The following is a 14,619-nucleotide window of genomic DNA, read 5'->3' on the forward strand; positions in this document are numbered from 1 at the left end:
TAGGTGGTCTTAGCACAGCATGATGTAGAACATAAGGTTATATCATGTTTCGAGTATAAGACCTAAACGACAGCCATGTGGGAAATATGCCATATGGTTCAGATAGGGCTGAGAGTTACGAATGTACCTTCTAGTGTGAAAAAACCTACCGAGTAGCCATCATCTCATCTTTTTCTCATGTGACTCCAGCCAAGAACTTAATGATTTGATACAATGTGACATCAGGACTCCAGAGAGCTGAAACTCAGGAAACTCTTGTTACGAGTGAAGCTACCAATCTTTTCAAAACGTACTACCATGCTGCAACATCCCTATACGAGAACGGCAGATGCTCAAGTCTTCATAAGAAATAAAACAACTTACAATATCAGCCCCCCCAGAAAGGGACGCTGTGGCAGAGCAAACAATCTAAGCTCGTATTTGTAAAGAACTTCCTTGAACCTGTCTTCAGGGGAAAGGCGTTTAAAAGTGTTTCATATTGCTGACCTTTTCCCTTTAGGTACAAGGTGCACACTGTACAATCTTAATTCAAATTGCAAACTTACAGCTTCTTTAGAAAAAACTTAGACCTTTCAATCATTTGCATGGAGTCAAAGTGCCATCAGAAAAGATCTACAGAAGAATACAGTACAGTTAAATTGAACGAAATCCCTTATGCAGCTAAAAGATCTTGCACTGCACGATCAATAAACTGTGTGTCAATCGAATTGAGACCTGCCCCGGCAAAATGACCCCATATGCCTGGAATAACTCTGAGCTCAGCTGAGGGAATAAACTTTACTTCATATTCTTCATCCTCGGGTGGAAAATATAGATCCCTCTCTGCTGGCATCACAATCGCTTTCGCCTTGATAGAGGCCAAGGCTTTTTCAAGGTTTCCTTCAAATCCATGCGTAAGCCCTACATTATTGTTTTGCCATGTCCAAAGCATCAGGAGCAGATTGTTCGGGTCCCGGCGATCTAAGAAGAAACCCTCCCAAAATCCCACCAAAAAATCCTCAAGGCTGGTATATCCAAGCTCATGCCAAGTCTGCACATTCAATTAATTTGCATAAATGTCAACAGCCTATCCAGAGCTTATCTCATAGATTATTTAAAAAGAAATCACATTGGCACCCTGGAAAACTGTTTTCTCCTAGCAAAATATCCTTCAACATGAGCTACACCATTACTGCAAGCATGAATTAGTGCAAGGGTAACAACGGGGAAGGCACTAACAGGAAAGTGCTAAGAAGGAAGAAATCCTGAGCCTGAAATATAGCCATTCAGAAGTCCTAGCGAAAATAAGCGACCTGTTTCAAATTCTGGATAGTTTATTATCCCTCAGCCTGATGCAAACTCATGATGGTTTTATTACTATGGGCTTGAAAATCAAGAGACTTATACCATTTTCAAAGAGGGTGACAAAAAGGATTCAAGGAACTACTGGACAATCATGATCAGCCAACTAATTGCTGTACTGTATGGTGTGGTTTATTTAGTAGAAAATCCGTGAAAGGACAGAAGCCAGCAGGGCAAGGGCCCATCCCAAGCATGTTTCGGACCAAAACACTTAACCATGGACCACCTAGTCAGAATAAGAGACACAGAAGAGGATTTTCATGGCAAGAACAATGCTTTTATACTGCTGCTTTGTGGACTTAAGAAAGCCTTTGACAATATACCACGAGAAAAGCTTTGGGGAAGGATGACGAAACTAAATGTCTCAGTACTACTAAGGGAGGGAGCAATCCAGATATACAAAGAAGTCCTGACAGAACTCTGTTCATCAGCCTGTTTAGATTTGTCCCTAGATTGCTTCTCCTGAGGACGGTATGTCGGAGACAGTGGCCAGTTCACAGCGTGGAACATATGGGTTGTGTGTTGCAGCCTAGTGATGGGTGAGCACTATTTTCCACCAGCGCCCACTCTAGTTGCTATCTGGCAAGACATCATCTATACTCTGCGTGCCACTTGGGAGCACGGGTCATCAGATTCTAGAGCGACTACCAAGAGGCGGGAACGTTTCTGCAAGCTAGGGCCTGTAGGCATTTTATACATTTTCACACTGGCAGGGATTCGCTGGCTGTACATTCCTTCGCCCTAGTTGTTAGCCCCTATCCTTGAGATACCCTAGGCAGTGAGCTGGGTTCTCGGGAAGCAGGATGACTTTCTCCTTCCGCCAGGCTTTTGTTTTTTCCCTTGGTCGGCTCTTGAGATTTATTTTTTTAAAGTAGCTCCACCCCTTCAGCTTGTCTTGTATCTAGATTCTCACAATCTCATAGACCCAATAGGTGCCCCTAAATACAAAAATACCTTTCATGAATTAGTGAATTAGTAGTCGTGTTGTTGGGAGGGGGGGGATAAACTGGGCAAAATAAGGTAAGGTTGATTGGCACGTTGATGTTTTGCCACGTGTCCTCGCGAGCATGTTCCAGAAGTTTCCGCACCGCCTCGCGCACGATATAATACGGATGGGAGGTCAAGATAGCAGGCCAGGGCCTCGCACACGAATAGGGCAGGCAACGTTTGGAAGGGAGAGAATGCAAGACACACTCCAACACCCTCCCCACTCTCTACTCTAACGGAGAGAATGCAAGGAGATCGCTTCCCAAAACGATTCTGGGAGGGTGAGGGAGGAAGGGAGAGAGGGGGAGAGAGAGGGGACTTGGGAAGAGAGGGGAAGGGAGAGGCAGAGGGAGAGAGGAAGAGAGAGGTGGAGCGAGAGGGAAGTGGAGGAAGAGAGGGAGAGGGAAGGGGGAGGGAGAGAGGGAGCACCTCTGAGTGAATAGGACAAAAGCTTATGAGTGGCTGCCAGGTGGAGTGGTTGTAGGTCCCCCTCTCTCGCCTCCCTCTGTCAGCCTTCCACCAAACAAAGTCACAGGAATTTTCTTCCAGAAATTGAGAATTTGATCCAATTGATCCGAGGTCGAAATCCTGTATAGTTTGATAATTGTAGATTTTTGAATAGGAGAGAGTGAATGCGAGATTGGGCAAGTGGACCCATTAGTCTTCTGAACACTTCAATAGACTTTCTATCTTTCTTTTCTTTCTCTCTCTCTCCCTCTCTTTTCTTTCTTTCTTTTCTCTCTCTGGAGGGGGAAGGCACTATACCAATTCATGGGATACCTCAACAAATTTGAGAAGACACATGCAAATAAGCTACAAAGACCACAGGCTGGTACAGAGATGGGGAGGAATGGATGGAGATATGGGGCATAAAGGCTGCTGACATGCCAGAAGACTCGAGTGAAATCAGAAACCTAGTTATGCAGAAAATACTACAAAAATTATGGCTACACACAGGAATAAAAATGCAGTTTTATACGTAAGGGATTGACCCGATGGACAGGTGTGAAATGCAGAAACATCTAGGGGCAGATATCTCTGTAACACCATGGTTCTTTTCTTTTGGCCACATTTTTATTTCATTTGTTGAGATATCATGTTACTACTCAAACGTGTGCATTCCTTTGTATGAGTTCCATTTGCGACTCCACTTTCCGGCCGGCCATACATCTACTGCTACCATGTGCACATGTTTATCTGCAATTCAGAGTACTCTCTTTTCATGGCTGCTCACCATGCATTGCTATCTTCAGTATAGCTATTGGCATCTTCAGTGTGTCCACGCCACCTTCAATGTGACCATTATCCAATGGCACCTTCCGTGTGTCTATGTCACCTTCAGCGTGACCATGTCACTTTCAGTGTGACCAATCATCTTCAGTATGACTCATTTCTTTTACCATCTCCAGTATGGTGTTGGATCTTCAGTATCGAGATAAGTTCAGTCTGCAGCTCCTTCAGGGTCACCTTCACCTCTTGAGTATAGGCCCAAGGCTTGCCTTCTTGCTGCTCCTGTCTGCTGTTAGAGGGCTGCTCCAGAGAATGATGATCACAACACCTTGCTGCCCTAGAAGACAGCCAAGGTCCAGCCTCTAGGGAACTCAGTCTGCAGCTCACCTTCCACTCTCCTTCACCCCCAGTGTGAGGCCCGAGGGAGTGGCTTCTGGCTGCTCCCGTCTGCTCCTTTCCTACTGGATAGTTGGATATGAAATGAGGCCCAAGGCCTCTCCTTTTATAGGGCTCAAGGCCCTTTCAAATGGACCGACCAGCCAGCCCTAAATGGGCCAACTGGACAGACCTGGTTGGCTGGCCCAACTGACCTGGTTGGCTCAGCCCAACCACCCCTATATAAGGGCCCTAGCCAGGCCCCACTATGTTGCACTATTTCTTGGCTCCCTGATCTGCCCACACGTGTGCGCCTCAGCTCCGTACTGTTCCATACTGTTGCTGACGTCATCCGTGAGCTCCTGGCCTCTTCTCTTGGGTCCCTACTGCTGTCCTCTGCTCCGCCTTATGCTCCTGCAGATCAGCCAAGTACCCTCCTCTCTTCTTTTGGGGCACATCTTGCCCTAGGTCTCCCTCCCCCACGCTCTCCTCATATGGGGGCTTACAGATGGGGAGGTGACCATTCCAACATGTTGGAGGCATGATTTCTTTACCGGATCACCATCACATAATTTCTCATCATGCCATACGAGAATGATGATGCCTCGCACATCCACAAGGGTTTTCTATACCCGGCATTTCTAGCACCCCTCAGTGGCCTTGGGGGTGAGCCTTGGTGTGCTAGGAACTGTGATGCATAGTTTTATAAGGGCAGATCAAGGTCACATAGGTTCTCGTAAGGTGGAAGTGACCTCCAAAACCAAAGCCATGAGTGTCAGATAGAAGAGCTCTTCAAGATCTAAAGGACAGTTTCAGTTTGGATCAAATCCTAGTAGTCTAGGTCTAGTTAAGGAGCGATTGTGCAAAGTCAATTGATTTAATTAATTAGAGTGTAGGGGCAGAGTGGTCTAGAATAAAATAAAAACGATTAAATGATTAAATTATTATTTTTTAAATAGCTTTTTGCTTTAAAAAAGCAAGTTTAGCTTTTCGGTTTTTGCTTCTAGCTTTAGCTTTTCTGCTTTGACACTTTTATTTTTGGAAGAGTCTTTTTATGGCATGCTTTTTGGAAAGCTACTCCTAGCTTTTTGTGCTTTCTCCCTTCCAGGAAATCTATAAAACCAGGTGCCCATATCTCTTTCCAAAAGACTCGTCACTGGAGTGCCAAATTGCTGACCTGCTACTCGCCATACCCTCCTGCTGCCATATCCTCCTGCTGCTTGCCCTCTTCTTGCTGGTTGCCATATCCTCCTGCTGGTCGCCATAGCTGCCATATTATGCCTTCTTTTCCAGCCTGTTTCTCTTGCTGTCCATCGCCCTATTTCCAGCCTACCCTTGCTGAATTTTCCTGCCCTATTGCTGCAGATTTGAGTGCCCTATTTCTACCTCTTTGCTGCGCGTAAATCGTCAAATAGGGTATTCAACTCTACTTTATCGCTGTTCTACCCTCAGTTTCCTTTTTCTTCACAAACTGCCCTGGAAAGTGTCCAAAAAAAATTATTTTTTATTCAAGAAAGATAATTCTATTAAGTATGAAAAAAACCTGCGTGAGCAAGCTCGATGCGAAAATACATCATGCTGGACATGAGAAAAAAACACTCTAGAAGAGTAAGCAAAAACTCAAAAAGAGCTGGAGAGAAACCAAGGTTGAGGCTGAAAATGCCACCTCAACCCTCATGGAGCCTCTGAGAAAAAAAAAAGAGCCCCTCCATTCCGTAAGGAATATAACCCTCCTGGAAGAGGCTGCCCAAGAGGACCCTTGCATGCTCGCCCAACTGGCCATCAGAGTGTGAATGGTATCAGCCAAAATACTGGCCAAGGTATGAGAAGGGTGGACCTGTGATCCAGCAATGGCCTCTGTGCATCTGGCCCTCTAGATCTGCCAAGCAGTAATACTAGCCAGTATCTCCCAAGCAGAATTCACATCAGCATGTACTGGTCTAATCTGCAAACGAGCACCTCAGTCAAGTAGAATATGTCCCAAACCTAGATCTCCACATGTTCACTTCAATACCTCCATGTATAGAAAGCCAAAAAAATAAAGAAGTCTTTCTATTTCTTCGGAATTTCTAGAGCCTTCTCCAAAAGACTCTCTGCAAGTCAATTGAAACCTGATAGCCCTCCCAATGAGGGGCTTTGGAAGGTCTCCAACCTCTACAACTGATCTGGAACCTTCTGGCATTACTGACCGTGTAACCAAATAAAGAAAGACTCCTCTCTTGGTTCCCTGCAACAATCCATTCCCACTCTCCGGGGTCCCACTGAAGATACTTTATGGGGACTCCTCAATAGAGCCACAACCTCCATGAACCCGAAATAGAGAAACGAGGGCTCGGATCTATATGCCAAGCAGAGTCCTTGCCCTGTTCCACATAGCCTATGATCTAGACAGGCTGAAATGGTATGCCCAAAAGAAATCATCTAAGGAAATAGACAGCCTGCCACCTAACTGTACATCAAAAACCAAGGCATCCTCCTGTGCCCCCAAGAAAGCAATGACTTGAAGAGGAATACCTATCCTGGAGAAAGCCCCCATCCAAAGTGAGCAAGCCACATGTCTGTCATCTGTAACCACCCAATAATGGGGTAAGGTTACATCTATCTGAAGTATCATCCCTGCACTTCCTCTGAGGTGATCGACCAACTATTGTTGACGATCTTCTAGAAGCCTTTTGAAGGCTTTCCAAGAGCTGACCGAAGCGGCTGGGCCTCTCCTACTTGGACCACTGCATATGATGAGACAAACCAAGTTGCCTACCATGCTCATCAAGTATGCAATCATTCTACATGATAGGCTGCCTGTCAATCTCTTCGAAAGAGGAGGAAGTAACTCTCCGAAGGGTACTTTTGAAGCTTGACCAAGCTTTCAGAACAGCAACCAAAAGCACGGGGAACAGAGATTTGAGACGGGCTGAGGTGAAAATCCATCTGGTGCTGCCCATGCAGTCTCCATCTGATGAGGGTCTACATGTCTGAATGCCCTGAATGAAGAAATTTATCTAAGGCTCATCCCCAGGCAAAAGGCCTCTAACCACAAACTTGCAAAACAGGGCCTTGCATTGCAAATCTAAGTCTATGATGTTGAGCCCCCCCCTCCTACGTGGGAAGGATCAAGGTCTCCCAAGCCACCCTCGCAATAGTGTCCGCTGTGCCATCTATCCCGCTTCATAAAAATTCCTTTTAGGCCTTATGAGTTGAGTGATGCAATCCCCGAAGCTACACCAACAGGAGCAAACATACCAAGCCGTGGCCAGAAGAACCTGGTTGACAACCACTACCCTGAATGCAAGGTCTAATCTAGCTGAACTCCAGAAAAGAAGTTTCCTCCTGATACTCTCCAACACCAGAGCAAACTGCTGCGAAGACGAGATACCCAAACCGACCTGGGATCCTAAATACCTGACTGACACACCCCTCTGAGTCCAAGTGAAGCCCAAATCAGCCCCCCAACCTAGAGTGTCATCATCACTGATCCAAAAGCCATTAGACTTGTTCTAATTAATGTGAGCACCTGCTGCCATACAAAACATGTTCAAGTCTGTCCTGAAAGAGGTGAGAGTCTAAGGGGAGGCCTCCAAGAAAATAGCAGTGTCATCTGCTAGCTCGCAATCAACGAAGTCCCCTCCCTGTTTGAGTGGTAATCTAAGCCCAAGAATGTTAACTCGAGATCTAAGAAAAATACTCATATCCTCAGCCACAAAAAGAAAAAGAAAAGGGGCAAGAGGACATCCTTGACGGACCGATCTAGAAATCTGAAATCTATCTCCCCTGATCCCTCCTATAAGTATTTGGGGCTGATCTGCACAAAGCTGAAACCCCTCTGATCCATGCATCTGAAAACCCAAAATGATGAAGGATGCCCTCCAAGAAATCCCAATCTACCTGTCATATGCTTTTTCAAAGTCCAAGAGAAGAATGGCTATCTTTTGTCCACTGTGCATGGCCCACTCTGAAGCTTCCCAAAAAGAGAATATATTTTCAAAAATGCTTCTGCCATGAACAAATCCAGTCTACGCATCATGAATAAGATCTAGAAGTATGAGATGCAAATGCAAGCTGATTGCTTTTGCTAGGATTTTATGGCATTTGCCCAATAAAGTAATAGGTCTCCATTGTGACACAAAATTTATGCACCCTCCTTTTGGGATTAGATGTATGAGACCCTCTGTAAGTGAGTCACGCATCTCACCGAGTCCCAAACACCTTGCAGGGCTAAGGTAATGTGATCCCCAATCAAATCCCAGAAGGTCAAGAAGAAAGAGGGTATAAGTCTATCTGTGGACCTGGGCACTTCCCATTGTGAAGGGTAAGAAGCACAGACTTAAACTCTATGTTAGTGAAAGGTGCATCAAGAGAGAGCCTCATGTCAGGTTTCGCAACCTAGGAATACTCTGCCATGTGACCTGCCTGGCATCATCAATGGCCTTGCTACCAGGATCTACTGAGAGAAGGGAGGCATAGAAATTTGCAGCTATGTGCATGACAGCATCCGAAACTTACTGTAAAACTCTGTCTGAGTCAATGAGCTAAGAAACACTCTCTCTACTATGTCTGGGGCCATGAGTAGAGAAGAATTGCTTACTGACCCTACCTCCCATTCAGATCTAGAGGGACTCTCGTGCATGAAAGGTATACTCTGCTCTCTGCTCTAAAGAATTGCTTATTGACCCTACCTCCCATTCAGATCCAGAGGGACTCTCGTGCATGAAAGGTATACTCTGCTCTCTGCTCTAACAAAATCTGCTAGTGAGCCCTTGCTGCAGTAAGGCGCTCTTAAATCCAAGCACCGTGTGGCCTCCTCTGCTCTTCCCTCTACAAGGCTGCCGACTGCTGGCGAACACCAATCTCTAGTCTAAGAATCTCACGTCTCCTGGTACTCGCAACTAGAGGTTAAAAGTCACTAATATCGGAGAGGGCATGTGCCAAATGTGACGGGGAAGGCACTCCACCCTGCAAATGAGAAACCCGCATCTACAAAGCTGCCTCTGGGAGATCCTCCTCTGCATAAAGGGAATCAGGAATACTAATACTGGCGGATCGACCTCTCAAGTGCGGCTCAAAACATCAACAACACCGGAAAGTGATCCGAAGTAGAAACCCCAGGGGCAATGCAAACTGAACCTTCTCTATCCAAGGCCCAATCGTCAACATAGAAACGGTCAATCCGTGCATGGATAGGCATTTGCAGTCTCCTGTTCGACCTGGAAAACGAGAGTGACTATGACTGAGTGTGAAAGGCATCATCAAACCAAGCATCTCTACCAATGAAACTGAAGAGGAATGCATCCCAAGCTACCCTCTCCAAGGAGTGGAGGCCACCCTCTCTGCCTCCTTTTTGGTTTGAGGGCAACTCCACCATGTTGAAATCTCCTCCAATGACCACGAATATGCAATGGGGGCCCAGAAGAGCAATTCCTTCCAGAACAAGACACGATCCCCTCTATTATTAGGGGCGTAGAGGTTGAGGAATCCAACCTTATGTCTCCCAATCAAAAGAAGAATCCACTAGGCTCTAGAGGAAAGGATAACTCCGTGTCCAACCAGGGGGAGAAAAGAGTCCGACACTGAAAATGCATGTACCTCCCCTGGTGCCCAAAGAAGGTGACCAAAAAGTGTGGCCTGAAAGCAATTTACCTGACTTCGTGCATTCTTTGTCATCCAGCTTGAGCTCCTGAATGAATAAGACATCAATGGAGCTACCAATAACACTTGGATGAAGCTCTAACTATTTCGATTGTCTATAAGTAGTCGACGTTTTTTCCAATGGATTTTGTGTGTTTAGACTAATCCTAATGGGAATTTTTATGTTGTCTCTTTGTTCCAAGATACAGGCAAAGAAATAAAGCTTCGATCGTGGCCTACTTTTCTTGGATTCTACCAGGAGCTGCCATGGTACTTTCTTGGGAAAATCAAAGATATTCTTGTATCTGAGATTAGTCTTCTAGTCTAGTGGCCTAGAGTCAACGACAGTTTTGTCCAAAGATCTGTATCAAAGTTATTTTGATTAGACTAAGCATCAATACTAGAAAATACAACTGGGTTTACCCAGTTGAGGGGTGCACCTTATTCACACCCAATTGGTTGTTGGTGTACTCTTTATTTCTCTTTCTTGTTCTCAGAGCATATGGATCCATGGATGATTGGTGTTTTATTTGAAATTGTGGAAATCAAATAAATTTCAAGTTTATTAACTTATTCAATCGGAATCCACGCTTTCGCATAAGCACGACTCTGACAATCTCAATGTTTAAAAGACATTTAATCTGCAAAATAAGAACCATCTCACATGATCTAGATTTGGAGAGGATCATATGGCCATGGCCCACGATCCCAACTCAAGAAAGTATATGCAAAATCTCCCCTACAAGAGAGGTAGAAGATGAGCAACACGTGCTTCTGAAATGTCTAGCGTAAAGCATAATGGGAGCAGGGGTAACCTGAAAAACCTACTGGAACAGCCGGACCAAAAGCTTGGAAGCTTATATCTAGATGAATGGTGTGGTAGAAGCCATATAATGGCTCAATTGAGGAGGCCCATATCTCAAAACCAGTTTTGGGTGAATGGGCACTCTCATAGTTGGCTAGCAGAGAGATGGGATTCTACAGGATCCCACATGACACACGTCTAGCCATGATTGTCAAGTTCTCACATGCTATCAAAGTGGGACTCTAATTATGCTACAGCTAGGAGTGGCACGTAGAGCAGTCCTGGGTAGCAGACAGCAGACGATGGCAACGTATGATAGCACGTAGCAAATAGTGGCAGCATGCAGCGGCAACGTGTGCAGGGTTGGCACAATTGGTGTAGCGAAATGCACTGCAGCAACACAATCTGCCACTCAAGAGCACCCGGACCCCAGAATTTGGCATTGGTCACTGCAGCATTGAGTAGACTGTGCAGGCAGGCCAAAAGATGGCAGAAGGCATGAATCAGCAGGTGTGCACAAGCCAACGAGGATCCGCCAGAAAGATGATGGCACAAGTATCCACGACAGAAGCTGATAGCAACATCCACACAAATGCAAAAACTATGGCTGCGGCTTTCGATGACATGATGGCTGACAACAAAGCAGGCCATTAGAACAGGTGCATAGGCCATGGCAGAGGTGGCAGACCAGATCAGACATGCAAAAAGCAGCAGTGTGCAGCACCTCCACACAAAGGCATCATGTGGCAAGGGACACCATGCATGTGTTAGAAAATACCCAACAGAGGGTACACGCAGCGGAAGACTTATAGTAATGCCCAGGAGCTCACACAGTGTGCGGTGTGGGTGTGGAATCACAAACTTCTTTACTTATGTGCATTCAATAGATGTGCAGACTCATCAATAGACAATGAACCAACCAGATAGAGAAACCACCAAAATATATATTTCCGTCCACAACTATGGACACAATACAAAAGAGACAGATCCAGAGTCCCACCAATGATGTGGTCCTCTGATCTTACCACAAGGTCGTTCTCCCATCTGCTGGCTATCTCTAGACTCGAGCCCGTGTGCTCCACCTGGAGCTTCTGTAGACTTTCCGTCCTTTGACCTCAGCTCCTTGCTGCCCTAGAAGACAGCCAAGGTCTCAGCCTCACACTGAGCTAAGTCTGCAGCAACACTGATACTCCTTCAGCTTCTGGATGTAGGCCATTGTGCTCTGCTGCTCCTTTCTGCTCTGCTGGAAGCTGCACTGCTGGATGATGAAATGGGCCAAGAGCCTCTCCTTATATAGGCCCCAAGGGCCCCTTGAAATAACCGACCAGCCAGCCCTAAATGGGCCGACTGGCTGGTCTGTTTGGGCCGACCAGTCTCGCCCAAAACCAGCCCTTTAAGAGCTCCAAAGCGGGGCCTTTTGCCCCACACTTCTAGGGCTTTTGGCCCGCCAATCTAGGCAAGGGCCATGCCTATATAAGGCATGCCACTGCCCACTGTCAGGTTCTCTCCAGCCACGTGTGCAGCGCCGTACACTACAAACATGCAGGAAAAAGGTCAACAGACTTATTTAAACTTGTGGTGGCAAAAAAGTGATTGGCAAATGGCAATTAGCTAACCTCATTCCAATAAAATGCTTGTGAGAATCCCCAGCCTGCATATACACGAGCAGCTGCCCTCAGACCCTTTTCTGGAAGGTCTTGATACCATCCTTCCATGAACTTGCTGTCAGTTGTCAAAGCTGACTTTACACCTTCAAGAAAGACCTGCCAAAATCAGTGCAAAGATCAGCGACATTGCATTTGAAAGAGGTGAGGGCACGGGAAGCAGGAGAAGGGGTGGGATGGAACAATCAACTCTATTAGATAGCGTTTAGGATGAGAAGTACAATGTTATGAGGGCTTGTACGAGCTGAACCACAAAAGGGAATAATGCGCTCCACCATCTCTGGGTAGCTGACAGCCCACTGGAAAGTCTGGCCAGCTCCCATAGACCATCCGATAACTAGCTTTAGCACATTGATGCCAAACTTCTCAGTGACCAGTTTGTGTTGCGCTCGTACGTTGTCCTCCGTTCTCACCTGCAAATTTTGTATTTTTCATGCTTGACAGTAAATTCGAAAGGCATATATTAAGTGCCAGAAATGGGCATGGTTGAGACTAGCTTCTTGAAGCATTTTATAATCAACAATATTAAAGGCAATATTAGCAAATTGAGCTAACCCGTAAAAGAAGTGCAGCACACATTACATTCTTTTGATGTCAGATATGATCTAATCAACGTGGAGTCGCCTCCTATATGAGAAACGACATGACAGGCATTCTCAAGCAAATCTAGGAAGGAAAACTAAAAACCTTGGGGAATCTAGCTTGATTGTAAGGTGGGAGACAGTTACTAGGTGAGGTAGACAACCCGTTACCAAGCATATTTGGAACGATAATGAAATATTTGCTTGGATCTAGGCCCATGCCTGGACCAATAAGCCAATCGTTGTCCCAATGTTTGCCTGAATACCACGTTGGGTAAAGTATGGCATTGCTGCGAGTGTCATTCAATGTTCCCCAAGTTTTGTATGCTAGCTTTGCCCCTCTTATGGTGGCCCCTTCTTTAAGATGAAAGTCGCCCAGATCGAAAATTTCGCATTGCTCTCTCTCGCCTGCAAATTCGATATTTTACAATCGGTTTTCCAATCGAAAGTGATCATCCAGTGCTTTGTAATACTTTTTGCCACTTTTGGTGAACGCCTAGAAGACACTTAAGGTTTTAAATTAATTACTCAAAACTTTCGACTATGCCTCACTTAGACTCAGCTTCCGAGGATCATGTCCTTCCACATGAACATTGGCGGAGCAGCTAACGCCTACAGGAAAGATCCTCCTATGAGCAGCAAGGGTCCTGCGGGAATAATCGCCCCGCTGTGGAAGGATTACCGGGAAGAAAGCGGTGTCCAAACCTGCCGATCACATGAAACATCGCAAACTCAGCCGAAGCAAATCTAGCCTAACTCCAAAACAACGAGCTTTTGTAAAAAGAACCCTCCCTCCATTACTGATGAGCTCTCAACGACTTCCTTGCAGGGATGCAATCAACAAATGTAAAGTTCACTTGCTAAAACTAATCTCTGATCGCCCAACAAGCAGAGCGCAGTTTTCTAGGTGTAATGAAAGAAAATACACGTACGTTGGCAAGGATAGGATTGTGAGAAGGCGGCCATGGCGGGAAGGTGAAGGTGCATGCAGGTGAGGCGACGAAGCTCCGGAGGGAAGAGGGTGCAGCTCATTGTAAAGACCGATAGAAGGCAAGCTCAACGACAAGCAGATTGGACAAAGCGCATCGACTAAACTACTTTGTGTTTTGGTCAACCTCTCCATCACAATCACAGTGAGCCTACATTTTCCAATCTGCCACGGCGGTGCTTCGCCTGCCAAAAGCTTGGCCGGGCAGCGTGTTGGTGGTGTGTACACGGCCTCAATATGCGTGCAAGGTGGCTTTCAATTTAGCCATTCACGGTCATACATCTCTTTTCTCGAAGTTTGAGGGAGGACGATTGCGGAATTCTGGATCGTTAGATTAGAATGGACCATTGTGGACCATTGGATGCTTTTGTTGCAAACGTGGCACAAGTGGTAGTTTCCATGCAACATGCTAGTTAGATGGCGTTTGGAGTGTCCATTCAACATTTGTTCGTCTTCATCTTCTTCCTTAAGGAAACTCAACACGATTGAGGATTCATCGATCAAGGTACATCACATTCACTCCTAAATTGAGTGCAACGTGGCATTTGGCTTTTCGTCCTAACTTTTGAAGTGATTGTATTGCATCGAATATCGCCTTCCCACACATCGCTGCTGAAAATTCATAAATGAAGGACCTTGGAGGACAATTGGAGAGTCGTCAATGGTGGGATGCCATTGGATTTTTTAGCGATGAAAGGGCACATGTGCGGACAATTTAACTTCCAAATTTTGTTTGAACGTACAAGCTCCTTCTACAATCTTCCTGTGTTGAATGCTCCCATCCTGATAGAAATGCCTTGTAAATCTATCTGCTCAGTAGCCAAATAGCGACGATTCTCGAATTGTTTCTCAAAAATGCAAAATGCTATGATAGTGTTGTGGTTTTTCACTTCCATCTTACAGCTTGAAGTCGGCACTATAGTCTCAGGGAAGGTGAGATGACTGGGGTACCAACTCAATATATAATATGTTACTACCCTCGTCTAAAATCTAGGGTATGGGGGGACAAGGTCCATATATAATATG

The 14,619-nt window shown here is 45.7% G+C and overlaps 1 protein-coding gene across 1 annotated transcript; it reads right to left on the bottom strand.

Moving 5' to 3' along the window:
• Window positions 1-333: 333 nt before the first annotated feature.
• Window positions 334-13,676, bottom strand: LOC147891531 (uncharacterized). The gene is made up of 6 exons (XM_087388702.1): window positions 13,538-13,676; window positions 13,158-13,310; window positions 12,712-13,013; window positions 12,246-12,437; window positions 11,977-12,123; window positions 334-1,030 (listed from the first exon to the last, which is right to left on the bottom strand). The coding sequence occupies exons 1-6, from the start codon at window positions 13,635-13,637 to the stop codon at window positions 653-655; spliced, it is 1,272 nt and encodes a 423-aa protein (XP_087244828.1). The 5' UTR covers window positions 13,638-13,676; the 3' UTR covers window positions 334-652.
• Between the last annotated feature and the right edge of the window lie 943 nt (window positions 13,677-14,619).

The sequence above is a fragment of the Dipteris shenzhenensis genome, chromosome 17, assembly GCF_047967505.1.
Source record: "Dipteris shenzhenensis isolate YYH24624 ecotype China chromosome 17, Dip_SZ_1.0, whole genome shotgun sequence".
Taxonomy (NCBI): domain Eukaryota; kingdom Viridiplantae; phylum Streptophyta; class Polypodiopsida; order Gleicheniales; family Dipteridaceae; genus Dipteris; species Dipteris shenzhenensis.

Excerpts from the sequence above, each read along its gene's own strand:
- LOC147891531 (XM_087388702.1), bottom strand. The coding sequence starts at position 13,637 with ATGAGCTGCACCCTCTTCCCTCCGGAGCTTCGTCGCCTCACCTGCATG. Across the intron at positions 13,014-13,157 it reads TCCTCGGAAGCTGAGTCTAA|GCGAGAGAGAGCAATGCGAA; the intron begins GTGAGGCATAGT and ends TCGAATTTGCAG. Across the intron at positions 12,438-12,711 it reads ATCAAGCTAGATTCCCCAAG|GTGAGAACGGAGGACAACGT; the intron begins GTTTTTAGTTTT and ends CAAAATTTGCAG.